This window comes from Hippoglossus stenolepis, chromosome 9, assembly GCF_022539355.2.
Source record: "Hippoglossus stenolepis isolate QCI-W04-F060 chromosome 9, HSTE1.2, whole genome shotgun sequence".
NCBI classification, from domain to species: Eukaryota; Metazoa; Chordata; class Actinopteri; order Pleuronectiformes; family Pleuronectidae; genus Hippoglossus; species Hippoglossus stenolepis.
The window spans coordinates 24,308,750-24,336,387 of record NC_061491.1 but is presented as its reverse complement, the minus strand read 5'-3'; the positions used below and the strand labels follow the sequence as shown (position 1 = coordinate 24,336,387).

Genomic DNA, 27,638 nt, shown 5'->3' with positions numbered 1-27,638 from the left:
TTGTCCAGGTTGTACCCTTCCTCTCGCTCAATGCCCACCCCCCTGCAACCCTCAAAGGATGAGCTGTAGAGATAATGGATGGACGGATGCTTGCTGCCTAGATGGCCTCCGAGAGGTGGTAGGTCATGCAGTGATCCCAGGGGCTGCTGGTTTAATTCCTGGCACTGACAGATGAGCCATCACCTGGAAGATAGTTGGTATTACATCTACAGACCCCAAATCTGCTCCAGGGATGCTTTGCAGTGTCTGAACTCGATCAGGCCGTGAAACGCCTGAGGAAACGTGGAGCTTAATAAGCATGTGTAACCATGGTAACGCTGCAAAAAGACTCAATTTCATCACCTGTGCAAATCGAAAATTAAGTTTCCAAGGTGCAAACATAGAAGTAGATGGTGCAGGACACCTATCTTGGATTGGGTCTACAATTGCAGACCTTCCATTGCAACCCATCTCCACATGAAAAGAGAAAACAACATAGACAACATCCTTCATGTGATAGAAACACTCTGCAGCTTTCTACCAGCAGCAGTGTTATTACAGTGCAGCCTGCCTGAACAGATTTATAGCCTCATTAGGATCTGAGTTTGCAAATGAGCACGTCCTCGTATATATAGAATCCCCGCGTCTGTAGACGCTCAGCAGTCATCATGGGAGGAAAATATCAGCTTACAAAGGCAGAATTACGGAGTAATTGCCAGACACAGTTACGCGTGGGCGCGTTATCAAAAGGCGTCTAGAAACTGGGAAGAGCCGTAATTGAATGAGATCTGGCGGATTTTGATTGACAGCGAAAATCCGACGACGTGCTGGTTATGGGTGTTTTAGTTTGTGTAACAGAAACCCGACTGCAGCCGCAGACATCAGGGCACAGCTGAGACTCAGTCGACATAAGAGAGAGAGAGAGATCTTAAAGCTGAGCACGAGGCTGATGGGTCAACTAACTAGAGCCTGTTTATCGGTTGACCAATAAAAAACAGCTTTTCACATGTTCATACAAATGTTTCCTGATATGAAAACTTTTATTTTACAGATTAAACAATGTAGAAAAGATTTGCATGTGTGTTTATATTCTTAATTCAAGTTCTGAATATTTGGTTGGACTATAAAATATCAAGCCTCGATTACATTTATTTGTCATGAAGGTTTGATAACGAGATCTCAGGAATATTTGCTGAACCATTTCTCAATTTGACATTAGTGCATCACACAACACATCAGGTTTTTCTAAATGTTTCTACTGACAATATGGGATCTAGCTCTAATTCCACCGTCATCAAACTGTGTAGAAGACAATGCCCCTTGAATTAGAAGCAGTGCTGTGAAGGATGTCTGCAGGTCCCAGCTAATCCACTTTCAAGTGTTGGAGCACACAAACAACCACTTCAATGGGACAAGGCAGAAAAGTGAAGCTCATCTCCAACAAAGACTTAATATTCTATCCAGGGATGAGTGAATGTATTGAATCAGAGTCTTTGACCTTGATCGATCAATCAGTGACGCTGACGCAGGAGAAATCGACAGCCTGTGCTTGTTTTAGATCATTCCTGAAGAACTTGGATAAACCTGTGTCACCTAGTTTAGGCTCTGGATATTCTCACTGTGTTGTAGTGCACCGGAGACACCTGAACGTGTCACTGTAACTTCCCCCCTCCCCCACACACACAGTAGACACTTACTTACCTTGTGCCTGTGCCAGCCTCAGAGAGCAGGAGAGAATCGTCCAAAGAATCAGAAATCTCCTGGAGAAGAAGAAAACAGTTTGGAAACGTTATGACTGATAATCAAGGGACCAGGCGAGCCTAGATATTAAATTGCTATTTCTTTCTAATATGGTTTGATTAATGTTCATCCTCTAAAATATGAAAGCAATAATAAGTGACTACCACTCAGCCCACTTAGTGATCGTGTTGTCAATACACAGGCTCGACTATTATCGGGTCAGTCTGGCTATCAGTCGTGATATTTCACCCTTTTTTTTTAGTTTGGCCCATGTCCCATCCACTAACATGATCCCTAGTCAAGTGAATAAAAGTCACAACATTGAATCATAAGTTGCAGACAAGTGGAAAATGTGAGCTGTCGGTTTGAAGCCTCGATTTTTGCATTTTGGTCAGTGCCACCTTTAGGGGGTGGAGCCTGACGAGCTGTATGCCCCAATGGATACAATGCTTAAGGGTCTATTTGACTCTAAATGGGACCATGATTTACAAAATGAACATCATGCTGTATTGGAGAAGACGTGAATCTAGAGATTGAGACCATAAACTCCACATGAAAATGTTTACTGAGTGAGAAATAAGTTCATTTTCTCATAGACTTCTATAGAAACTGACTTCTTATAGCACCAACCTTCACTTTCCGAACCCCACGTCCACTTTTATGTGTTTACAGAACCTGGAATAAGCCTAAACTGTAACATGTAAAGATGAAACTAATTTGGAATTGGCTCTAAACTTCCTCCTACCACGACTTTGCTGCAGAAAGAGTGAGAACAGCAGCTGCAGCAGCTTTGTTCAGGGTCTCACATCTGTTTTTTAAACCAGATAAGCTACTGCTCAACCGGCTTATAGGTGACTGCTCCCACTGGAGCACATCTGACAACCTGACACCGCTGCATCACTCTCCACTGAAGGATATGATTAACACTTTCAAATATATGAATTTAGCTTTTTATTTTCTAACGTGAACTTTCGGACGTGATGGATCTAAAAGGTGAAGGATTTTCTCAACCTGCAAAAGTTCGATCAATTCCATTTTCACGTGGCGGCGGTGACATTTGTCGCCTCGCCCCAGCCCACGCGCGGCAAAACCTCCGCCATTGATTTTTCAGTGACATTTATATCTCGAGACAAGTGATGACAGGGGTGTTGAGTGCTCACACACAGAGCTGATAAGAGGTTGTTATATCATTTCTGAGGAGCGTAACAGGATATTATCACAGAGATGATGTTGGTTTTTCTAGACTCAGTGCTTCTCTTGTGTGAAGCTCATGAAACTGGACGCTTGTCGAGCCGGTGGAGTTTGAAGTGGTGCAGGCTCGGTGACAAGTGCCATAAAGACGGCAGTTAGAGGAAATCTTTTACATTTGCGGTTTTTCCACAGAGCCGCAGAAAAGAAAACCCATCGGTCAACCACTGGCACACTTGACTTGCCAGTAAAAACATTTCCTCCCTCCTCTTCATGTCCCACTGCTGCACTGCCATTAGCAACAGAAACTAAAAAAACTGAAAAAAGTGCAGCTTGTGACCAAGTCTCTCTCTCTCATGTCCAGCAGGGTTATATGATGCAACTCTTTTTTTTGTGTGTGTTTTATTTCCCCCTCCCATTGGGACAGACAGCCAACCAGCTGAGTGAGATGCACAGCAGGGAGGAGGAGGAGGAGGAGGAGGGGAGAGGAGGAAGAGAAGGAGAGGACTTTACTCCTCCTCTCATACATCTCTCTCCCCCTGAAATCAGTCCCAGACCGTCTGGCAGCTCATTGTGATACAAGCTGCAGAGACACAGCCTCAACAGCAAACTGCACAGAACTCTGTGTGGAGCAGAAAAAAACATGTTTGCATGCAAACCATTGAAACTCATTAACTCGTGTGTTTTGTGCATTTTATGAAAAACATGAAGCTTTTCCTTTAATTTCTTAAGATACTTCCACAAATCCTGCAGCAAGTTTTGCAGACCACAGATATAACAACTTATATCAACTCTTTACCTGCAGCTTATCTTTGCAAGAATGTGCACGGTGCATTTATTATTTTTAAATGATTCTCACGAGCGTATTAATGTCAGATAACTGATCAAATATAGAGAAATAAAGATAAACATCGACTCACCCCCCGACTCCAGTGGTTTTGAGTTTGGAGTGCGGGGCATTGTCCGGCTCCATCGCGGTTACTTCATTCTTTCCTGGGAGTTTTTACTACAGTCCACACGAGGCAGATCAACTTTTTCCATTCCAGGTTTTCACAGAGAAAACGGCTCCAGAAAAAAAAAAATCACCATCAAACATAAATAAAACAGTCACACAAAGAGGCAGAGAAAAGGCTGGTTTCTGTCATGGTCCCGCTGCTGTAAATCCCAGTGGATGACAGTGAATTTAGAAGAATTCACAAAAAAGGAGACGCTCCGCAGAGTTTCCACCGGCGCGCGTCTCAGGTTCTTGTGCGTCCTCCTTTACGCGCGTTTTGCAAAAAGTACAATGAAGGTGAAGTGAAGTGCGGGTCCAGCTTTTCCCGGGAACAGAACAGTGGCAGGACAGGATGACGACTGTATGTGTGTGTGTGTGTGTGTGTGTGTGTGTGAATGTGTGTGTGTGTGCGTGTGTGTGAGTGTGTGTATATGTGCGTGCGGTCGACTTCCCAAAATGAAAGTTTATTGTGGAGCGAGGGAAATGTTGAGGAGCGAGGAGGGGGAACACCTCCCTCTGTCGCCCTCAGCTGACATCCAGGGAAGACTTCAGTTTCCATCAGCTGGATGAAGGTGTGTCTTTTCCAGAGGTGTGTGTTTGTGTGCGTGTGCGTGTGTGTGTGTGTTGGTTATAAATGGACTGAACACATCTGCTTGTTGCAGCTGGAGCAGGGCCGTACACAGGAATTTAGAAATACTGAGGGCAGGAGTCCGGGCCCCCTCAGCCACCCCACACAAATCTGCACTAAAACTTTCCACAAACACAAAAAAAACTCTTGAAACAAATAAAATTAGGATTTTTCACGTGACATTTTGAGTAAGAAAGGCACACACGCAAATAAGAAAATTAAGAGTAGATTTTAACCAGTTTCTGGGTGCTGGTACCGTGAATGCTAGCTCACTGTCACTAAATAAAAATGGGTATAGACGTAGATGCCTATGCAGAAGTGCCTGAAACCTGTATTCTCTCGAATGACCAGCAGAGGGCGACTCCACTGAGACAATTATTCAACGTCTCACTTGATTTATAACGTCAGTGAACATTTTCAAACAGAGTTGATGGTCTCAATCTCTAGTTTAAAGTCTTCTTCAACACAGCTTGATTTTGTAAAGGATGATGAGTCAAATAGACGATAGAGCACAGTGTGCATGAGAGCGTGGTTACGGTGTGATCGACAGCTCGTACCGTCCAGTGGGTGCAGAAGTAATCTTGAGTTATTCTCCACTTTCCCCGATGACGTAGATATTTCAACCGCATCACAAACATCTTCAGCTGATGTGAGTTTGCTCACTTGTCAAACATTAACTGTTGAACACAACTTTAAAAATCAACACAGACAAGAAATCAAAGAGGTTCTTGAAATGATTTGAAGTTGGAATTCAACTGACAAAAGAAATCAAGCTGTGATTCGGACAGAAGCTCCAGAACAAGTGTGTGAGTGGAGCTTGAAACAGTTAGTTCGCTCTTGTGGACAAACTTTACAATGACAACACTGTCAACAGGCTTTATTTGACATGTTTGTGTATCTTGTAATCAACCGATCGATTTATTGTTTATTGTTTTAGTGAAAAGTTCATCAAAGCCTGAAACTGAAACAACTTGCTGGAACCTCGTCAAGTTTATTGACATTTAAAACAGAAGTACAAAAAAAGAGAAGTACACAAATACAAGAAAGATGAAATGCTAAAAGTAAAGTAAAAACAACTCAAGGGAACTCATGTTTGTCTTCAGTTTAAACAAAAACACAAAACATGGCCGTGGGATCTAGAGCAATTTTCTTACTTGTATAATCAGACCAGTCATAATGATCACAGCAGGAATAAACTTCTGAAATATATTTCATGTTGCGCTCACGTAACTTCAATAGTCGAATCAGTTTGACAGATGAAAACTCACCGTCTAAACACTGCTTGTGCGTCATCGTACAAATGACCAATTAACGTCATCAAGTATAATTTGAACCAGTAGAGCAGCTGTTTGTGACGGCGTTCCTTCACCTCCTGCTTCACCAACATCCACTTCCGTTCTCACCGGGGTTGCAGGGTTGCTCCGGTACGAGTGTGTGAGTGTGTGTGTGTGTCCGTGTGTGTTTGTGCGCTGTCGTGTGCTGTGAAATTCCTCTGCCAAAGAAAGTCCTCATTGACCCGCCTTCAGCAAACACGCTATGACAGTGTCCAGGGGAGACCCAACAGAGCACCGATTCAGCCGCCTGCAACTGGATCCCTCCTGCTCGCACAGAGCCCCCCTCACAGTTCATCCTCCCAGGGCCAGGAAGGAAGGGAGCTCGCCGCTTTGAAAGAGAACTTCCCCCGCGTACCTGTCCGAGCTACGTCAGATGTGAGCTTTTGTTACCGCGAGTTTCAGCTCGCAGACAAGAAGGGCAATGTCCTCGCGGCCTGTGGAGGAGTGCTGGGGAAGATCTCGATCTTGGGGGGTGTACGGTTTCATGGGGTTTGTAAGGACCACTGTAGCAGCCTATGGAAGCGGTTCTCAAGCTGTGGCCCTGGGACTGCCAAGCCTTCTTGAAGACAAGCCAGGGGAACGACTTAAAGGAGTCGTTTTTTGTAGAAATAGTCGTTTGCTTTTTTTGTGAAAAGGTAGATGAGAAGGTTTGAGTTTCATACTGGTGTGATGAACACGAAGCTACAGCCAGCAGCAAGTTAGCTTAGCATGAAGACTGTAAGCAATAAAATATCTAGTTAAATTTAAGGTCACGTGTCAGTTACGGTGTATACGGGCCTTGTTGAGGCCTGATTAGATTATTATCATGAATATCAATAGTGTTTATTTTGACCCTGTTCAGACCTGGTATTAAAACCCGTCCTGAGAGATCCGATCTAAGTCAATAAATACATCCTGAATACATCTCCTGTTACTTCTTGTGATCGGATCTCACTTCCTGAGTCGTTCATATGTGGCCCAGGACACATTTGCATTCACACAACTGAAAGATCGGATCTCAGGACACATTGAGGACGAATTTGTGATCGGATCAGACAGGACGGATGTTAATACCATATCTGACCAGGGTCAATATGGATATTCATGGTAAGGAAACTATAGACTTTTTGATATAAGCTATACGGGACCTGTCACCAAATATGCACAGACACTAGGGGTATAAAGGTACAAATACTTGTAATGAAAACATTCAAACACAGCTCCCCGTGGCATTTAAGCAGCCTCTAGCTAACAGGTCAGTCCAGACCAGTTGAGCAAAGTCATTCTTCTATATGCTGCACATTAATAGATATTTATTTTTACATTTTTATTTTGGTTTGCTTTTTTAAATACACTTTTCTATTAGTAGGTTGAAGCCAGTTGCAGCATTACAGACAGAATGACAGTCTAAGTTTAATGTTTTGTATTTCTTGTTTTCGTCCAAAGCCGATGATTGTACCCAACTTTTTTATACCGTCACGCCCCAGCAGACACTGGTCTTTTCATGGAAAAGAAAATGATAGACTCCTTTAATTCACAATGATGAGGTTGACTAATAGCCGTGCATCCTTTCCCATGCAACGCAGCCTGTAGAAAGTTATGCAAAGTCTTCCCAGATATGGTTTCTCGGGACACGGAGGCTTTGCGGTACTCGTTCCTATGCTGGTGGTCCTTGACCTGTAAATAGTTGTAAGAGCCGTCTCCATGTTGGCCTTCGGGACACGGCGCCTGAGGGCAAGCGCACCGCAATTTTACTGCGGATTTCCTACCTGACAGCAGTTCAACAAGCACCTCTTTCCAATCCAAGCAAAGAATGTTTCTGTACCGAGGCCGAGGGCCTGTTTCATGGAAACCACGGATGAGCTCTGGTGGAAAGAGAAAAAAAAAGAGACATCCAGGGACTTTTTATTGGGGTTTAATGAGTTGATTTTTTTTCCACGCATCACATACGACTGCCGTGCTGGACCTCATCTCTAACCATTGGCAGGTGTGGAGCTGCGACTTGACTGTTTGTTCTCCGGACCAGTGGAGGGTAATGGAAGTGAGTTGGCCGGTATATCCCAACATTACAATGGTTATTGTAGAAGTTCGGCATCTGCAGGAAATTGGGAGGACGCTCCTGCAGACAGAGGGTGTCAATATAACTAATGCTCCTATACCATATCCATATGAATCACCTTTAGTTTATAAAACAGTCACATAATTCACGGGAAACATTTGGGAGTGTGAAAGAATTATGGTGATTTATTCCATTGACTGTAGCTGCTAAAGACCTGAGGGGATTATGATCATTCGAGGCTATCCCTCTCCTCTTTCTATTTTTGTAACAGGCCTTAAAAATATGAACAACAGCACATGAATCCTTCCATGTCATGCTTCAGCGATGAAACCCCCTGTCTGATAAACACAGAGTCTTTTGTTTTACTCTCATGTCTCGGGGAATTGGGGCCAGCTGAATGCAGTAACCTCTGTCCGGGCCCAGCTGGATCCAATAAGAGTTCTGCTTTGTTTACCTATTCCATACATACAACAGGAAATTATACGATTATAAATTATAAAAGAGAAGTTCTATCCATTTCTGTGCTGTAAGACCAAATTTAGAGTGAAATGATAGTATTATATTCTATTATGGTGCCGCTGCGGGATGAAACTATAGCATCTAATCAAAAGGACATTTTGAATAGGTTTAAAAGTTAATCACAGTGAATTTACAATGATCTTAAATCAACACAAGTTAAAGATGAAACAGTAGTTGACTGAATGGCAACAATTTTAATTATAAATTTTGTTTTTCAAGCACAAATATTACTTTTCAACTAGTTCTGACATAGTGGAGACTTCAAAAGTCAGATATCTCCCTCAAGAGGCGGTGGAGACTGAGACAAAGTCAAAAAGAGACTTAATATTGAACTTAGCTCTTTCAAAACACAATTCTTAATGAGTGAAAGTGGGGAAGTTTTTAATTCAGTCACCATAGCAACTTTATAAGGTCATATAATTAATATATCTACAGTTATCTAAGTTAACTTATTTGTTATTTTCCCTCGTGACCACAGGTCTGTTACCTCCATCAGTCAACTGAGAGACCTCGTGACGCTGCAGTCATTCATACGTTACCTGCTTTAGGCATTTTACATCTCATTTAGAAAAGGGCAGAATAATGTGAGTGCTGTGGTGAGCGGAGGTTCAACTCAATTCTCTCCTTACCCTTCAATAAAATGGCAATAACAACAATTTGAAAAGCAGAAGTGCTTCAGCATAGAGTCTTAATCTTTCTGAAGGCCGCATTAGATGTGGTAATTATTGCCAATTCCGTATCCCGCCGAGCTGCAGAAAGACAGACGCTGGTGCCAAGTTGGAGGCATTGTTGTGGTGACATTTGAGTGGAGGATCAAACCGCTGATGAATAATCCATATTGAAAAGCTGCTCTTTCTGCCAAATGTCAAACAGCAGCAGGAGCCATTGTTCAAGGAGCGGATGCTTGAAACTTTTCTCTCACAGTGATCAAAATGCTGTGTGACAACATGAAGTGAACGTGGCAGCGGAGAGTCCACTGAACATTCAGTCTGTTTATAATCGGAATATTTCGAAGGACAGCAGCATATTCTACATTTGTGTGTCTCATTATGTATTTGGACTTTTGCTGTATGCACTTAAAACTGACCAAAACGTCTGTGTAACAGCCTTTTCATAGGTTTAATACAGAAATAAATAAAGTATAAGGTATTTTTATGCTCAGTTTGCTTTTTTAAAAAAATCATATTTAGAAGCCTGGAAGGAAAAAAAACACACACATCATATTTTTCTCAAGAAAATAATGAGATGATTTAATTCTCGTGTCCCTTTAGTAATTTTGTGATGTCTTAGATTCATCAGATATTTTGTTGGTCCTGGTGGAAATACTGATTACTTTCAAGAAAACAATATTGGTATTGGCATCGCATTGCAAGATCAAAGCACATGAGACAGATTTGTTTGATCTAAACGAAGTTGCTGTCACGATCAGCTTTTATGTAAGTGGAGCTTTGCAATGCATCATCACGAGAACATATCTGGTCTATAAATTGCCGTCCTGTTCATGATGATAAAGGAGACTTGCTTTGGAGAGGTCTCACATCTCAGAAGCCTTCTCTCTCATCCTCAGCCAGGTCCGTCCACGCTCATCTTCTGCTTCACTGCAGCCAACGTCAACTTCCTGCTCCCTTCCTCGCACTCCCCTGCAAGATTAGGACACAGGTCTTCAAGCTGCTGTTTATCAAGAACACATCATGGTTTTCTGTGGGCACAGGATTTCACCATCAAACTGGCAAACAGGGAATTTAATTGGCCAGAACTGGTTTCAGGACTTGCAACGAGTCTCATGTGAAAAAAATATTTTTGGAATTAAAAACAAATGACCCTCAAGTGGTTAAGTTGCATGAGTGAAACTGGATTCAAACAAAGTGAACAAAACAGATTGGTGCGTGTGCCTGCACTCAGAATAGACGCAGCTCTTCTGGCGGAGGTTCACCGCCCCCCCGACTTCCGTAAACACACCACCTGAGTTTCTAAATGTAGGGTGGAAACTGGTCCATTGTGCACAAACACACACTCCTGCCCACATGGACTGACAAAACTATTCAGTCTCCATCCCAGGCCACTCTGCTCACGCAAACCTCCAGAACACAGATTTCTTCGGCCAACCCTTGACCTCTATGCTAACATACTTATTTTGCAGCATCTGTGTCAAGGGCCGTTCTCTTTGTTCTTCTCTCCCTCTCTGCTCCATCCGTCCCTTTTCGTCTGACCCTGGCAATCGTCCATTTCGCTGGTTGACTTGTCTGAAAAGTGGAGACGCAGAGAGATGTGACAACGCCCCTTTTGGCATCCTGGATTCTCATACGTCTGTCAACTCACTCCTGCTGTCAGTCTCTGTACCGGTCCTCTCTGTAATGCCTGTCATTTAGGTATGAGAGCAGGACTTGGCTCCACTTCACTGACCAGGTCCAGGGATGAGTCTCGGCTAAATCTGGGGCTGAATGTTAGTCGTTGCCAAACCATCGTAAAAACCCTTCAAGTTTCTGTCTTGCTTTTCAATCGGTCTTTACCTCCTCCAACAACAACCAAGTTACTCTAGTAGTTTTACGGTCAGAATCCTCTTTCTGTTTTGGTTGCAACATGGCAGACGAACTTCCTTTGTGGAGTAGAGCTAACCTTCTTTTGTCACACGACATTTTGTGTCCGGTGGCAGACAGACATTACATAGTGAAAGCGAGGGAACCAATTTAAATGCTGACGGTGTGAAAGATTGTCTCTTGCAACTTTAGAGGACGTCTGAATCCCTGAACTCCCCGTGAGTGTTAGTAACCGTTGTTCACTGCATTTGTCGTACTCAACAATCTGAACTCCCGGGACTTTTCAATTTCTATTTTTCTCATTGCACAGGATCCGTTGTCTGAAACTCAACCCCTGTGTGTCAGAGTATGAGATGTATGCAAGCTGCTGTTCAGACCAATAGTGTTTAACCTGATTATCTGGGCTGTACAACGGTGGCTACTGCAGCACTGGGCTACTGCTTCAGGAGCAACAGTTTCTAGACTAAACCTTTAAACTCCTAACATTCAGATTTTGTAAGATTTAAGACGAAGAAGTTTGTAACACTGCGGGATTTGTTTCGGGCCAAATACAGATAACATTAGCAGACGGACAATGGGGGTCACGGATCCGAGCTCCACATGTAACAGAGAAGCACAAAGACCTTATCGAAGGAGTTGGCAAATTACAGTGCGGCTCTTGTTTGCAGGCTTATGCTCAGCCAGGCATGGTGGTGTACCACTTAGTTCTGTATCCAATCTACTACAAGTGCGTCTGTTGAGATCTTGGAAGATTAACAGTCAAAAAGAAGCAAAACTGTGAGTGTTTTTTAGTGCTGATAACACAATCGCACTTGTCTTATCTGCAAGGCTTTGGATGCAGAGAAATGACATTGCAAAATATGACTCCATGCACTTGATGTCTTTCCTTTGCTGTACAGAGTTTTAAATATACACAACACCACAAACACAATGTCAGTCAGTGCGGGGATGTGCAGATGTAATCTTCAGGTGTGCCAGTCTCATTTATCCGTCATCCTCCGGGGGCTTGGGAGAACGTCGTTATCGAGGTTCCACGGAGAGGAATTTGCAACGGCTGCAGATGAAATATGGAGGGATTGGTTTCAGCAGAATCACTACTGGCAGCCCTGTGAGGAGGAGATAATTACCACTTTGACAAGCTTTGATCACAGGTGCAGTTATTCTCAGGATGTCAGTGTTGATAGAACAATGAGATGACGGCCCCCGAAATTCAGCTGAATTTGCCCTAGTTTTGCTTCCTCCCCCCCCCTCCTGCTCAGATTCTGAATAGAAGCACTGTCTCACTCATGGAGAGAGGAGAACAAACAAAATGAAGGTAGTTGACGTGGCATGGCTTAGCCGTCCGTAACTCTCTTTTGATTTGTAGAAGTGGAGAGAGGGGATCTAGCGATGGCTACTGAAATGCTCCGGGAGGGGGAGGGGGGGGGGGGATAAAACCGTGGATTAGTCATCCGTGACCTGTAAATACTGTGGGCGGAATGAATCACTGCGGTTTCTTTTTTGTCGGCAGGCAGAGAACGATTCGAGGGATCAGTCGGCCTCGTGCTCGTGTCAGTTTTAGCAGAGTAAGATGTGTGGAGTCATGAGGGGGTAACGCTGGTGGGAGGAAGAAAAAAAAAAAAGACAAGGTGAAGATGAAACCTCCACCGCCGCAAAGAAGACTTCTTCGTGATCTCTTTGAAAATGCATCCAGACCACAGAGCAAACCTCCTACGCCACCTGCCTGGGATAAATTAGGATGCAGCATTTCTGAGCCGGGCCACCCAGTTGTAGGAAGGGAGAGATCCTCCTGTGTGTGTGTGTGTGTGTGTGTGTATGTTTGAAGGTCAAACCAGTCCAGTGGGTCACTTTCCCTTCGTGACCTCTGAATGTAAACAAATGATCCAATGGGTTAATGATAATTCCTCCCTCCTGCAGAAATCCTTAGTATTTCACCTCCTCCTGGATCCTGCTCATCAGCCCTGCACTGATGTTGTTCTCCTGAAGGCTCAGATGCCTCATTGGGAGCCGCGCCCTGCAGAGCAGCGCCCCCATGATGTCATTTCCTCCGACGTCGCTGATGCCGTTCCTGTCCAGGTCCACCTGCCGCAGACCGGTGTTCTCCTTCAGCGTGTCGGCCAGCAGCCTGACGCCCGGGTCCCCCAAGTTGTTCTCGTCCAGGATGATCTGAGTCAGCGAGGTGTTTACCTTCAGGCTGTCGAAAAGTTCCTTCCACGCGGCCAGATCGGCGGCGCTGGTCTGAGCCAGCCCCAAATACTGGAGATACGAGTGGTGCCTCAAATACGACGCCAACACCTTTACCCCCTCGCTGCCTAATCCGTTTCCCCCAATATCCAGTTCTAAAAGTGTAAAAACCCTGAAGGAGCGCCACCCGGTGGGGAGCTGCAGAAGCATATTTTGCTCCGATGGGTAAAGCATTGCCTGTTGGATGGCAGCAGCGGTTCTCGCTGTTTGCTCCTGCAGCTCCGCTATTCCATTCAGCAGGGTCATCACGCCATGGTCACGCAGTTTGTTTCCAAACAAGCTGTAGAGAGATAAAGAGAAACTGTGGTTACCATAGAGATGTGTGTGGATTCCTCCTAGAACTGCTCACTCCAATGGGAAGCACCTCGATGTGAAGTCTTCCCCTAACGTTACATATGAATTATGAGGATTCAAACATTTATTTCAGAGTCACAGATGCGTTTTTGATCTGCTTGATCTTCAGCTTCATTACATTTAATGGTAAAATTCTTCTTGTATGTCTAAGAGAAGATTTCCCTTTTCCCTGTCATTGACTCAGACATATTTTGGTGTCTTTATTCAAATGTACAGTAGATCTAAGGGAGGAAGTGTTTGAACTGGTGCATCATGGGTGTTGTTGAGATTTTTTAAAAGTGCATTTTCATCCTTGTTTTGTCAGAACTTAAAACCATTACATGAACATGTTGGATCCGCGGCGCGCATGAAAGAACTAGTTTGACATTTTGGGGGAAAACTGTTGCGATGAGAAGATCAATACCATCATGTCTGTCTGTCACATATTATTCTACAGCCAGCAGCTGCTTCACTGATCTCTAAATACTGGAAACGAATATCACATCTAGTTTTTATAATTCATCATATTTTACTGGGGAGGTTATGTGGTTTATGACTTGTCCTGCAGCCAGCCGAGATTATTTGGCTTCACCATTTGTGGAGCTGTCATGTCGTCCATCTTTATTTGCAGCCTTGGTCATAAAACAAACTGGCACTGAAATTCATATCCAGTCCTTAATCTGCAACAATTAAATACTGATATGTGACCACGAGACATTTTAAACCTTCAATCTTAAATATTTTTTTGGTCCATGTCCTGCGTACTAATACAGAGGAGGCATGGGTTATGACCAATCCTACAGCCAGCCACTAGGGGGCGATCCAGATGATTTGGCTTCACTTTTCAACTCTTTCCAAATTTATATACACTCTATGGATCCATACTCTTCTTTTGTCCAGCCTGTATTTTAACTTTCTGAAAGTGTTTTTCTCTGAACCACTGTCACAAAGACGAGCTCTGCAACATTCACTGTGTTAGCTGGGAAAAGGAAATAACACAGAGAGGCACAGGAGGCATGAAAGAGAAGGACTGTGCTAGTGATGAGTCCATTGTTGGATTTGCTGTATCTTCTTCTGCCTCGTCAGTCCTATTACTTTCTTTTATAGTCACATCAGAGCACTCGGGCTGATGTTCCTGGATCTGCTTGTTATTCAGTGTGTTTCCTGAGTTGAATTGTTATTCTCCCTCGGACGTTGAGTGTAACATGGATGAGTGGAGCCCGGGACTCACTGAAGGCCTTTGACCTGAGGCTTCACTCTCAGGACGTCCAGCAGGATGTGAGAGCCGTATGGGCCAATGAGGTTGAGGTTGAGGTTGAGCAGCGCGACCTCAGACAGGCTGGACTTCAGGGCCCCGGCCAGTCTCAGCAGGAGGTCGTCCGTCAGGTCCGTGTTCCTCAGGACCAGCTGCTCCACCTCATCGGATGTGCTCAGGACCGTCATCATGGCGTCGAGCTGCAGCCACAGACAGAGACAATGCCGTGAAAGCACGGTGTTTGAACTGTGTTGTTGTCTCTGGAGCGCAAGACATCCGCAGAAAGTTTATTTTCCAAAAGTTAAGACATATCTCCAAAAGGTCATCTTTTCACTGATAGTACATGTTTGGTATCTATTTGAGAGTTTATCCACAGGGCTTTTGGAAAGATTTGATAAGGCCAACGGTTATATAACGACGGAAGAAGGTTGTTGGGGCTGCAAATATTTAACAATATATCTAATAAAAACAATATATTTATTTATTTTATTTCTAAAGCCTTTTTTCTCTTCTGCTTATACCTCATCTAACCTCTGGTTCACCTTAATCGCCAGAGTATTTGTAAAATACAGAAATCCTATTTTTTATCAGAGGTAGATTATGTTTTTCTCTCTCGCAGAAATAATCACAGCCCTGGGAATCTAGTGTTTGCCGCCGTGAAGCATTTACTGTTTGTATGTGAGAGAGCAGGGGAATGAGATGTGAGTGGGACAGGTGCTGGAGGTTTTCTGAACACAGAGATGTGGGTGACGGGGGTTAGAGTCCAGAGAGACATACGGGCTGGCTGGTGGCCACGTCCACTTGGCCACTTTGCTGGACCTTGAGGAATTTTTCACGCTCGGTCGGAAGCTTTTTCATCGTGATGGATACGATGAAGCCAAACCCCTGCGTGTCCTAGATAAACCTCAGTGACCATTTGTTACAACCATTTGTGTGTTTCTGAAATATTCGAATCATGGTTCGAAAAGTGAAGCCAGTGCGGAGGTACCTGAAGCCTGTATTCTCTCTAATGGCCAACAGAGGGCGACTCCACCGGTTGCAAAAAGTCTCCATCAATGCAGCACGGTGTTCATTAGTACATCAGTACATTCGTATGCATTGGGACACGGATACTGTGTATTTTTAACAACTTATTTATTGACGGCTGTATGGACATGAAAAGGTTTTCACAAAATAAGATAAAAAAGTGTTTCAGAAACAAATGTCCAGTTCATTTAACACTACGTCTGTCACGTGTTTTTTAACGATGTTTTGGCAGCATGTTTTCGTAGGGATACAGATATTAGCGCGCTGTAATAAAACTACAACCAAGAACTGATAACTCCAAACACCTTGGTCAGAATTTCTCTCTGTTCACCCAGTTTGTCTGTTGGAAAGACGATGGATGTTTCTGCCTGTAGTTTGCAAGATAACATTGGGTTTCCAGAGATAGTCTCTACTGTGCTGCTGCACCTTATCTCCAATTTGGGGAAGTGTAAGTAATTGTGAGACTCGTTACGTTTTGGTTTTAAAACATCTTAAATTGAACTTGTTGAAACCTTGTTTTGTCGTTTGTAACTAGTGCAGTCATTTCCATTGTCCACACACCTGTTCCTGCAGCTCTTGTTCTTTATCAGGCTCGTCTTCATCAGGGCTCTGGCTGCCCGTGTCCTCCTCTTCCTCCGGCTCTCCCTGCGGCTGCAGGACGGTGTCACTCTCTGGACTGAGCTCCACGTCCGAGCCCAGAGCTCTGGGGCCCGACGAGAGCCTCTTCTGGAGCCGGCACCTCTCCAGGACTTTGGATGCAGAGAGAGGAAATAAAAAAAGATCAGGCACAATAAAACTGTCTTATCATAGGCGCACACTGTGATATTGAAACCCAACGAAAACTCGCCTCTCGTTTAATAGAGAAACAAGGTCTGCTGCAGAGAGATTTATGAATGCAATTGTGCGATCGTGTGTGTCTGTGTGAACAATGTCTGCGTAACCTCTTCGGCTCGTCATCCATCTGCCGTCCAGACAGACGCTGTTCAATGCATCGCTTTGTTGCAAACTCAAACCCCCTCTGCTAAAGACTGTTTTGTAAATCTGTTACAGCTCTCCGGGGGGATTCCAGCTCGTTCCTACTGTGCTGCGGTTTCTGTACTCACTGTTTGCCTTGAACCAGTTGTGTTTGTTTGGGCCTCGCTCCAACGCGCCGCTCATTTCCACACATTCCTCATAGAAGTCCCTCAGTCTTTCCCCATCTCTGTTTTTCCCATTTGATCCCTGCTCCTTCTGTTTCACTCGCGTCTGCTTCGTCGGTGCTTCCTCAACCTGCAATGAATCTTTGAAAAGAAAAACTCTTGTTCTTTCTCATTTGCTTTTTTTCTTTCACCGCAAAGAATATTAAATCGAAGTACCACATGCGGAAGGACTGAAGATCGTCCACTTCTCCACTTTTATTCTTTATATTGATGCTGCTCACCCACAGTGTTGCTCGTCTTGTTCGGTCTCTGCTTTTCCGTCTGCAGAGCTGTGACGTTGCTGCTTGTTTTCTGCTCTTCCCTTGCAGACGATGCTTGCTCATCACATTTTTCTGTCACCGTTGACCTCTGCGACACCTCCACTCCTCTCCGTTTCTGTCCGTCCTCCCGTCCTTCATTCCCTGCTCTCTTGCCTCCTTGGCCTTTGTCTTTACGACGAGTCTGACTCTTCTTTCGTTTCTTCTCGGCGCTCTCTGTGAACCTGGCTGCGGCCTGGTCCTCGCTGTCTGTAGATGCTCCACCACCGTCCCTGATGTGCTTCCTCACCCTCCTCACCGATTTCCTCTCTGGTTTGGCCGGGACGAATAGAGGCGATGACGGACAGGACTCAACTGTGCCTGGATTGTGCAGACGAGACAAAATGAAAGAAAAGAAAAGTTTATTTTGTTGAAACTAGTCCAATAGAATCATGGACTGGACCTGAAGTAAAAAAAAAATATATATATATATACGAATAAGCTGTATGGAGGAAAATTGAGACACTCGTTTCCAGGCTTTGTACCGTTGCCAGGGCTCTGCTCTAGAGGGAGAATTAAGTTCTTCTCTGGGCCGTTGTTCAGCTGCTGGCAGGAGCTGTATTTGTTTCGGAGACTTGTACATCTGAAAAAGATGAAAAATGCTTCTTCATCACGGCTCGTATTTCCACCTCTGCACCACCCCCCACTCTATTCCCCCATGTCATGCAATATGCATCCCTTTTCCCTCTTCTGTCAACCCCCTAATACGTTATATCTGCAGAGCAAGGGCTTTACGCCATCTGTTTTGACTGCTGCTAATTTCTAATTTTCTGCCAATGTCACGCTGTCCGTCTCTCGGGGGATGAAGTCTAACCTGTGGCAGGGGATCCCACCCGCCAGCCATGACAGTCTGAAGCAGCTCTTCCTGCCCTGCTGGAAACCGGGAGCGTAGCGGTACTCGCAGCAGGAGCTGATCCTCGCCACCATGATGCCATTGACGTACAAGGTGGCGCTGAAGGGAAAACCTCGGTGTCTCTGAGAGAGGAACTGGAACTGCTCTGAGAGACAAAAAATTATGAAACGCTGGAAGGTTGAAGATGATTGTGTTTGATCTCTCTAATAGATTCAGCGTGGTTATCTCACTGCAGGTCCAGGAACGGTTTTCCATGTGTTCTGTGCTCGTTGAGCTGAGACAGAGGAAACGGCACGCAGCAGAGGTGCACTTAGGTTTTGGGTTTGAGGCCCTATATAGTCACGTTACAATATAGAGGTGAAGGCTTTTTCAACTTGCTTGCCTCAGCTAATCCTAACATTTGGCAGTGATGTACACTGTAAGTTCAGGCTGTTCCATTCAGCTCAGTGCAACACAAGGTCAATAACAGCTCTGTTCATACAGTGAACACCTCTGACGCCTGTTTCTGTGGTTTGAGCTGGTTTTAAAAGCAACACTGTGCAACTTTTTTTAACCTAAAAACAGCAGCTTCAGAATGAGTTTGATGGTTCACTGAGTTGGAGTATGGAGAATGTTTCCTCTTTCACTCCCTCTCCTCACCCTGAACATCTGTTCTCATATGTAACTTTGGTGAGTGGGTTCGATCTCCTGTGAGAAGAGAGTCACAGCTTCAACTGTCAGAATCAGGTCCAGCAGGTTGAAGAGTGAAGCTGAGCTGTAGATCCGTTCAAAATACTTATTCAGCAGGAAACTTTAAAAATATGAATAATTCTGAACAGAGTTTGGTGGATTTGTTACAGCAGCAGCTCATCTGGTTCAGGAAGCCGGGGATTGTGGGTAATAGCCATCGTTTAGATTCAGTTTGATAAGTTTGGACCACATGTGTACATAATGTTGCTTTAAGTAGCCTATAAAGTTTTTAATGTGCACGTGTAGCTGAGCTCAAACAGTCACTAGTGGAGAGAAGAGCAGTGCAACTCGTCTCAGTCAGAGACAGAGACGAGTTCAGTCCGTTCAGATTGAGGTTTGTTTTTCTGCTTAGTTTGTTTGTTTGATTTTTTAATTAAGCATAACACAAAAACTACTGGATGGGTTTCCATGAAAGTCGGTGGAATTTTTCACCAACTTCCCAGATAGTAATTCATGGGTCTTGATTTTTTTAAATCATGCAGGAACATCTGGGTGAATGATGTCTACGAGTGCAGCTTGATTTAATGTAAAGGGACATTTGGGCCTCAGCAGAGATATGAGATCTACTGAGAGTCGTTCATACATGTACTGAAAGTCTGTTTACATGTATCGATGAGCTGTAAACTGTTAAAGACGGATCGACCATCGCACATTGTTCTGTTTCAATCACTTAAAAGTAAAAACAAACCCAAATCAAACTCTTTTCCGCTCTGACTAAGGATCAGTCAATGTTATTTCTAACATAACCCACATGGACAAACTGCACCATCAGCTTCTTGTGGCGTGTTGTGTTAGTTCCAGTGAAAACACAGTGAGCTCTCAGAATGACTCAGCCTCATTACAGTTAAGTGTATAAGTATGCTACTTCTGTAATTTGATTTTAACAATCCACTGCTACTTTCATTTTCCAGGTACAGAGTGAAAACATGTAGGTCAGAGAGAAAGTGAAGATATTAAATAATCACAGGAACACTCCTCACATTAAACACTGACACTTACATGGTGTAAACGGGTGAAATAAAGTTCAAACCACAAAACTAAATGTGAATAAGTGAGTAAAAAGCCATAAATCGCCGGTTTGAAATGTGTTTTATGTTCGTCGTCTCCTCTTTTCTTGTTTTACTTTAACTCACAGCTGCTGCAAAGATGAAATAACTCATGATTTTCTTTTGTTTTGTTTTTATGTGACGGTCACACATTTGCTTTGTATTCATGTTCGGCTCAAACTTCGCCCGAGGCCTCACATCCTCATCATCCTATTTTACGATGACGCTTTGAGGGAAGACGAGTAATTAAATATGTGAAAATGGGGGAAAAGCTTTTTAACACCACTCATTTCTTCTCACCTTTTATTCTGACTGTGATTAATGGGCAGGCAAATATTCCTATAGGGGTTTTTCTTTGTGTGTGAAAATGACGCTAATAACAAAGACATTTAAAGACAGAAAGTTGGTGGAAGGTTGGGACACAAAGAAACTATTAAAGTGTGGAGCAGGAATGTGTTTTCTCTTTCATTAACACAGGGAGAAATTGTGTTATTTGACATTTTCACAGATTTTCCAGTGACGGATCTTGATGGAAACACAAGGGGACGGTTTGGCCTTGGTGGAGTTAAATGCCGTTAACTGCCCTTTTGTGCACATTCCAGCTAATCAGCTTCACATTTCACGGCTCCTACCTCCCGGAGTCACCAGGCCCTTGAACACACAGATGTTCTCCCCTCCGTTGACCTGCTGGAGCACCTTCAGTTCATCCTGAGTGGACTTCAACCCCGACCCCTGACGACCTTGACCCAGGTAGGTCATTGTCACGGTGACGTTGGATTTCTTTGCCTCTCTTTGCACCTTTAGGTAACTCTGACAGGAAGAGAGCAGGAAGGTTTGAGTTTCAAAACACGTTCATGCTCACATGGACGTACGTTTGGTTTATTATGTCAGTTTACCTGTTTTTTAGGGAGACCTCCTGTTCTCTGGGAGGCGACTGAAGAGAAGGATCCTCGTCGCTTGTCGTACAGGTACGGACAGGACTGACTCAGAGCTCCTCTGATTGAGGTCAGATTTGAGGCCTTCTTCGTGATGTCCGGCAGGTAAACGTCATCTTTAGCAGCTCTCGTCGAACGAGCTGTTGACTCATTCAGCTACAATCAAAGGAAGGAAACCCTCTTAGAACAGAAGTGTGTTTGAGAACACGGTGCCTTTCAGCAGCTCAGAACCAGACTGTGCATAAAGATGGACGACAGGACAGTGGCCTGATCGCTGGCTGCAGTCGGATTCATTATGGTTTATGACCTCTAGTGTTGATTTGTTTGTTTGTCAGCAGGATTATGTAGAAAACATTGAACGGATAATCACATAACCTGGTGGGAGGACGGGATTTGGCCCAAGAAAGAAGCTGTTAAGTTTTAGCACAGATCCGAACAAAGCGGTGGGATTTTGACTAATTTCTCAATAATTCATATAGTTGATTAAAAAATGATTCTATGAGTTTTGTGCAATTTGGTGCTGCTTCATTCATTTTGATATGGTCTCTACTGAGTGTAATTCTAGTTTATGTGCTAGCTTGTGTGTGCATGTGTGTGTGAATACAGTAAGTTGTCTACAGTTTGTGTTTTATGTCGTTCAGAAAACATAAAACTCTTATCAAATATTTAGTTCTCCTGTTTCTCATTTGCATTTTAATAAAAACAACTCTGAGTTTTTCTGTCATGAATATTTAATCAATTGCAAAAATATGAAGTGGAAAGCCATATCCGTTATAAGAGTTTGAATAAACAGGTTATTTTATTTTATGTATTTTTGGTGCCACGTGTACCTGGATGATAAAAATCTGCTCAGCGTCCGATTTGAATATCGCAGCTCTACATCAGATCGATTGTCTCTAATTCTATAGAACATGAAATGCTCATCGCTCACTTTGTAGATCTCCACAATGTCGGGATTCTCCAGCAGCAGGAGTTTGCTCCTCCCTCTGATCAGACTGGCGATGGAGTGGATCATCTTAGCGTCTCTGCCGGGCTGAGCTGGGATCTGTTCAAAAAAGAGAAATCAGATCAGAGCGTTCGGATGTGCAGAGAATAATATTCACGGCTGTTCAGTGTTTCTAAAAGCAATTAGACAAAGATGAATAAAGCATGTGAAGCTGACAGTCACTGAGACATGAGGATGAGACTCTTACTGGAGTGTCTCTGTCTCCTCCTCCTCCTCCTCCTTTATACAAGAGATCCTGAAGAAGAGTCCTGCTGCTGTTTCTCCTGATTCTCCTCATCGACTCCCTCTGATACGACTCCATCCTCAACTGAAGCATTAATAATACAAACACAAACAGCAACGTGAACAAACATCAGTCTGTAAAATACTCTTCACGTCTACATTTCAGGATTTTAGTCAATACTTTCATGATTCATGATTCAGTGGTTTTTTTCTTATGCAGCAAAACCAAACCCAAAGAACTAATAAACATCATAATTATCATTTTCCCCCCTGAGATCTATAAAACAATGGTTATTGCACATTCAAGCATCTCTTCATGTGGAGTATCTAGTGGTGGTTCTGTTATATCATAGTTTTATTAATTATCACTATTCTTTCTCTCTTTCTGTGTATTTGTGTTTATCATTTAAAGCTTTTGCTTAATGTGCCTGTGTCTTTATATGTCTGTGCTGCACAGACTCTGTCTCCAAATGCATGAGACGGCAGCATTACGATATTTTGGCTTCATTTCTGGACAGTGGGAAGAGGTGTCGTCCATCTTTATATACAGTCTATGGTCGTACATATTTAAGCCAGGCTAGGTGATTCCCTCCGCCTCTAGTCTTTATGCTAAGCTAGGCTAATCACCTCCTGGCTCTAAAGCTTCTTCCTGATGAGCCATAGCATCAAGCTTTGACTTAGAGGTGCAGAAAATAGAAGCAACAGCAAGGTCCATTTTTTTTACATCTGCAATTACTAAGATAGTATGTAATTATTACTGAGCTGTAATGTAAAGTGCATGAAAAGTTAGAGGAGTGAGAAGTTGTGTATCTGTGTGATTTGAGGATCTGTGATATCATTCAGTCTGGTTCGGTTGATCTAAAGTCCAGAGATGAGAGAGTGTTTCGTTTAAAAATGAATTGACACGTCCTCTTCTCATTGGATTAGTTCAGACTCCTGTGGTTCTGCAGCTCAATGAACAGCATAACAAAAAAGCGGCCTTGCTCGGAGCTTTGATCAACGCTGCAACGAAAAACTGTCTGCACAGGAGAAATCTAAATTAAGATCACACCCATCTTTGCTTTTTTCCACTGCACGTTAACAAGCCTCCGTTGTTTCAGCCTGTTACAGCATCTGTAACCTAATCGCTGCGTCTGCGTCCGGCGTCATCTGCCCGGGCGAGGAGGCAGCAGGCAGCCGTCTCCTGAGATTAGCTGCCCCGTGTACAGTATGCATGAGTGCACCTCGGCCTCAGATGGTAAATAGGACAAATATGAGTCGTGCTACTTTGTTGTCAGTCCAGCTTACTCTCTTGAATGTCAGTGTAAGCGACCTAGTTTGGTTTTGTTTTTAGCGTCGACTTCAGTTTTTAAGAGAAGAAACATTTGTAGTTTTTATCCGAACATCAGCACATGGAGGAAGCCAAAAAGTAGATTGATATAGTTTCTAATGTGTTTAACATAAGATCCCGATGCTGTAAATCTGTTACATCATCTCTTTTCAGGAGCTAGTAAATAATCTCAAAACTTTGGAACTTTGGACTAATCCAGCGTTAAGTAGTTTTTTGCATATTCCTGCTACTGACAGACAAAGAAACTCAGATGAAAACAACCTCGGCAGAATCACTGGATTATTACCACACATCTACAAATTATTAAAACTAATTAAAGTTCGGTTCCAGCCAAATTTAAATACATTATCTCCTGGGTATCTTTTCTTCTTAATTTACAGTGAATACAAATGTCAAATAAACATAGTGGAGAGGAAAGAGTATTAAAGTAACAGAAAATTCCTTTAAAAAAAGTTACTTTCCGGTACAAATTTCTCAAATTTGTAATTTAGTACAAATAATTAGTTTATTTACTTAGTTACTCTCCACCACTGTTACTTTCTTACTCATCTTTAGTAAATTCTAGCAAATTAGCAAAGTTTATTTCAAACTTTCTCAACTGTTCAGATCAAATTTGACTTAGTGGTTCTCAGTAATTCTTTCTAATTAGAAGTTTAAACTTAATTCTCTGTTTCCTCCCATCAAAGGACAGATCTTACCTGCAGACTCGTCCTGATCCGGAGTTGAATGTTTCCACCAGGTGACCTGATACCTGCTCAGCTGTTGATCTCCTGTTCTCTGCTCTCTCTCTCTCTCTCTCTCTCTCTCTCTCTCTCTCTCTCTTCACACATGTCGTTGACACCTGAGCGGCCAACACCTTTGGCACCCGGCCCCCCCGCCGCCCGACGCTGGTCCCTCATCCAACATTAATCATCTCTGACCTTCACTCAATACGCTCTGACCACATGTTCTGTCACTTTTGAGGCTCATCTCCCGACTTTTATTACTTTTTTTTTAAGTAAGTATCTTTTCCATGCACCTAGTCTGGTTGTATCTGCTCAGCCAAGGAAGTTGTTGTGTTGTTGTTATGTTTTCACCCTGTCAGCTTCTTTGTTGGTTTATCAGAGGGATCACACAAAACTACAGAACGGGTTTTCACAAAACACACAGGAAGGATGGGACATGGGCCAAGAAGGAATGCATTGAGTTTGTATTACTTTCTTTAACATTGCAAGATTGGGCCCTTAGTGGATGTGCTCAACTGAGTTTCACTCTAGTTTGAGTATGATGCCAACATTTTAAATTATGAAACCAAAACTAATTTTAACACGAGGCAGGGTTTATGAACTAATCAGCAGCCAGCCACCAGGTGGCGATGGAGACTTTTGGGAAACTGAGATGTCGTCCATCTTTATAAACAGTCTATGGTTCATATGGGCACAGGAGATGAAAAAGAGGAAGAAGCAGAGGAAGAAGCAGAAGAAGAAGAAGAAGAAGAAGAAGAAGAAGAAGAAGAAGAAGAAGAAGAAGAAGAAGAAGAATGCCCATTCATGAGCAGTGAACACACACATCTGGAGAAGTCAGCTGCTGCAGTTGGGGGATTAGGTGCCTTGCTTAAGGGCATCTCAGCCGTGCATATTGAGGGAGGGGAAAGGTTCATTCCAGCTGCACAGATTTGTTCTTGCTGAACCTTGTGACCTTTCATCTCATGTTGTCCTTTGCTATATTGGTCGTCATCTCATTTATTCATTAAGAAAAGCCCGACGTGATCTTCATCAAAGTTCCACCATTAAACATGTAAACACTAAGTGCAAGCTGCTGAAGGTTTATAAATAGACACTAACTCTGTTGATCATATCCCTCAGACTGCACAGGCCTTGTCATCAGTTGATGTTATTGTTATGTAACAGGCATTTTCCTGCTGTTGGCCCATAAAGAGCAGCTCGTTCTCGCCTCATCTCTCCTCTGCGAGCTCTCTGAATAGTCGTACTGTGTGCACGCCTCAGTTCTCTCACAAAGCCGGACCTGCCGAGCGCCGCTGCAGGCCAACGGGCTCCGTCTGCATACTGGATCAATTACATCCAAAGAACTGATAGGGGGTCTGAGTGTATTTGGCTTGGCAGTGCAGCATTTGCTTCCTGCCATGTCCACTGAGCCAATGTGTCAGTTTATTATGGGCTCGCCGCACACCTCCGCCCTCCGGCGTCCACGATGTGATGCAGGATGTGAGCGGGATGATTTGTCATTTTCCTCTGCTCAGCATCTTTTCAGGGCTGAGATTTGTAAAAGTCCTCAATGATCTGAGTGGAAATGTAAGTTGCCGCAGCGAATGTTTGGAATTGATTGTTGATGTTGGCGTTTAAACGCTGTTTCTTAAGCCATATGTTACTGGGCTTTACAGACAGCTTATATAATATCCTGCTCTGGGGGGGACAGTTAAGATTACACACCATTCATCCTGCTTCTCATCGTAAGAACCAAAGAGGCAGAATACATTTCATTTCCTCCTATTCTCCCTACTGTATGATTTGTAACCAATATAAAGCAGCCGGGGCTTAAAGCTGTCATGAACGAATCAGATGTGGTCGAGTTTCTCTTTGTCCTCCTGCTCCTTCGATAGATGAGACGGCCTTCATGGTATTTACAGCAGGTCAGAGAAGAAAACACAGCGGCCGTGGCTTTGTGATCACTTTATCAAACTATTTCAATTCTTATTCGTAGCTTAAAATTAGTGACAAGTGTCTATATGCAGTATGATAGATAATGACCTGAAAATGGGTTGAATCATTCAGTTTTCTATGTGTTTATCTTGTACTATATTGTAATCAATGCTCTTATAGTCATTATCCTGTTTAACAGACAGTGGTGGAGGAAGTACTCATGCATTTTTTCCAAAGTAAAAGTATAAGGATGAAAATGTACATTGCTGCAGGAGTCTTCTGTTACCTGTGGGCTCTGATTGGCTCAGTGCCTCTTATTATTGATTACTTTTAAAGAAATATGAAAAACAATGTCAACATGTAACTCAATGCATGTTAAAAATGTAGTTGAGTAGAAAGTACAGACAAATTTGGACGGTGAAGGTTAAAGAGCCTGATGTTCCACAGCCTCGATACTTCGACCCTCAGGACGTTAACCCCACGTGAAGAGAGGGGAATGGTTTCACTGGGAAGCTTCCAACACCAGGAATTAATCAAGTTTAACACAAAGTACATACAAATAGTTCCGAGTTTAAAGAAACTGCATATCATATATGCATATAAAACACCAGTTTAGCTCTGAATATATGATAATACACTTTATTTATTTATTTTGTTTATATGTAGCACTTTTCTTATGAATGTTACAAAGTGCATTACAAAGAAGAAATAATTATCATATTATTATTATTTATAAAGATCTGCAAAATGTGTAATTAATAGTAAAAGTGATTACTTCTAATGACTTAGGGTTTGATGGTCAAAGTTAACAGATTGTGTTTCATTTATTTTTGGGGGCTTGAACCATTGTTTAGATTCTATAAGCAGATCTTTAGATTTGATATGAAGCTGTGATGTGTCGTTAACCCCTGTGAGCTCAGCCAGGTTTGCACGATGAAGCAATAAACCAAACTTCCTTCAATCATCCATCATGATTTTGTGGTGACGCACAGGCCTCTGTGAATAACACACAAAGGATTCTGTATGAGTTATTAATCATAATTAATAAACCGTTCAGTGACTGTTTACGGAGCAACTTCAGCTCCTTCATCTTCCTCAGACTCAACAGTCGTGCATCTCACGTTTCCCTCCTTCTCGTGCCGGGTGGTGTTTGACATCCAATTTGTTATTCAGAGGTTGATTGGAAACATCACCAAGTCCAAAAATGTATAGTGGATGCATGACAGAGCCAAACTGATCCCAGCTGCCATGTGTTCTCCTGCTTCTTGTAATAGGGTTGTTTCACCACTTGAGGGTGCAAGCAGACCGGGCCAGTGCTCCTCTGCTCTGTCGTGTTGCCTCGGTGCTTACAGCAGAGTGGTCTGGCACTTTGTCTTGAAACTCTCCCTGTGCTCATGTTGTTCCTCTGGGGCTAATTACCTCGCTCCTCCTGAAGTGCTGCATCATCTGTTCCTGCTGTCAGACAAACTGTGGCCACTCAAACTTCTAATTAAGTGGAGTTTCCACTGAACCTGCAGCACACGATCCTTCTGAGACGCAGCACTTTGGTTCCTGCAAGGTTGCAGCAC

At 43.3% G+C, this 27,638-nt stretch overlaps 3 protein-coding genes across 4 annotated transcripts in view; all 3 read right to left on the bottom strand.

Annotated features, from left to right (window-relative positions):
* The window catches only part of col27a1b (collagen, type XXVII, alpha 1b), a 62,094-nt gene extending 57,740 nt beyond the window's left edge, over positions 1-4,354 (bottom strand). Inside the window, exons 1-2 of one of the 2 annotated variants that reach the window (XM_047341325.1) lie at positions 3,828-4,354; positions 1,681-1,739 (exon numbers count right to left, since the gene is read on the bottom strand). In XM_047341325.1, the coding sequence (XP_047197281.1) occupies positions 1,681-1,739; positions 3,828-3,880 (112 nt within the window). In that variant the 5' untranslated portion in view covers positions 3,881-4,354. The remainder of the gene's footprint in view (positions 1-1,680; positions 1,740-3,827) is intronic. The other variant, XM_047341324.1, reaches the window with a different exon arrangement.
* Positions 4,355-9,638: 5,284 nt separating this feature from the next.
* On the bottom strand, positions 9,639-18,526 carry LOC124852351. The gene is made up of 7 exons (XM_047341090.1): positions 18,125-18,526; positions 17,796-17,893; positions 17,236-17,631; positions 16,919-17,095; positions 16,377-16,564; positions 14,766-14,989; positions 9,639-13,481 (listed from the first exon to the last, which is right to left on the bottom strand). The coding sequence occupies exons 1-7, from the start codon at positions 18,235-18,237 to the stop codon at positions 12,881-12,883; spliced, it is 1,797 nt and encodes a 598-aa protein (XP_047197046.1). The 5' UTR covers positions 18,238-18,526; the 3' UTR covers positions 9,639-12,880.
* A 1,425-nt stretch (positions 18,527-19,951) lies between these two features.
* Positions 19,952-24,202, bottom strand: LOC124852467 (glutamate-rich protein 3). Its single transcript, XM_047341428.1, has 5 exons — positions 24,130-24,202; positions 22,067-22,186; positions 21,805-21,918; positions 20,835-21,029; positions 19,952-20,748 (listed from the first exon to the last, which is right to left on the bottom strand). The coding sequence occupies exons 2-5, from the start codon at positions 22,178-22,180 to the stop codon at positions 20,551-20,553; spliced, it is 621 nt and encodes a 206-aa protein (XP_047197384.1). The 5' UTR covers positions 22,181-22,186; positions 24,130-24,202; the 3' UTR covers positions 19,952-20,550.
* Positions 24,203-27,638: the final 3,436 nt, after the last annotated feature.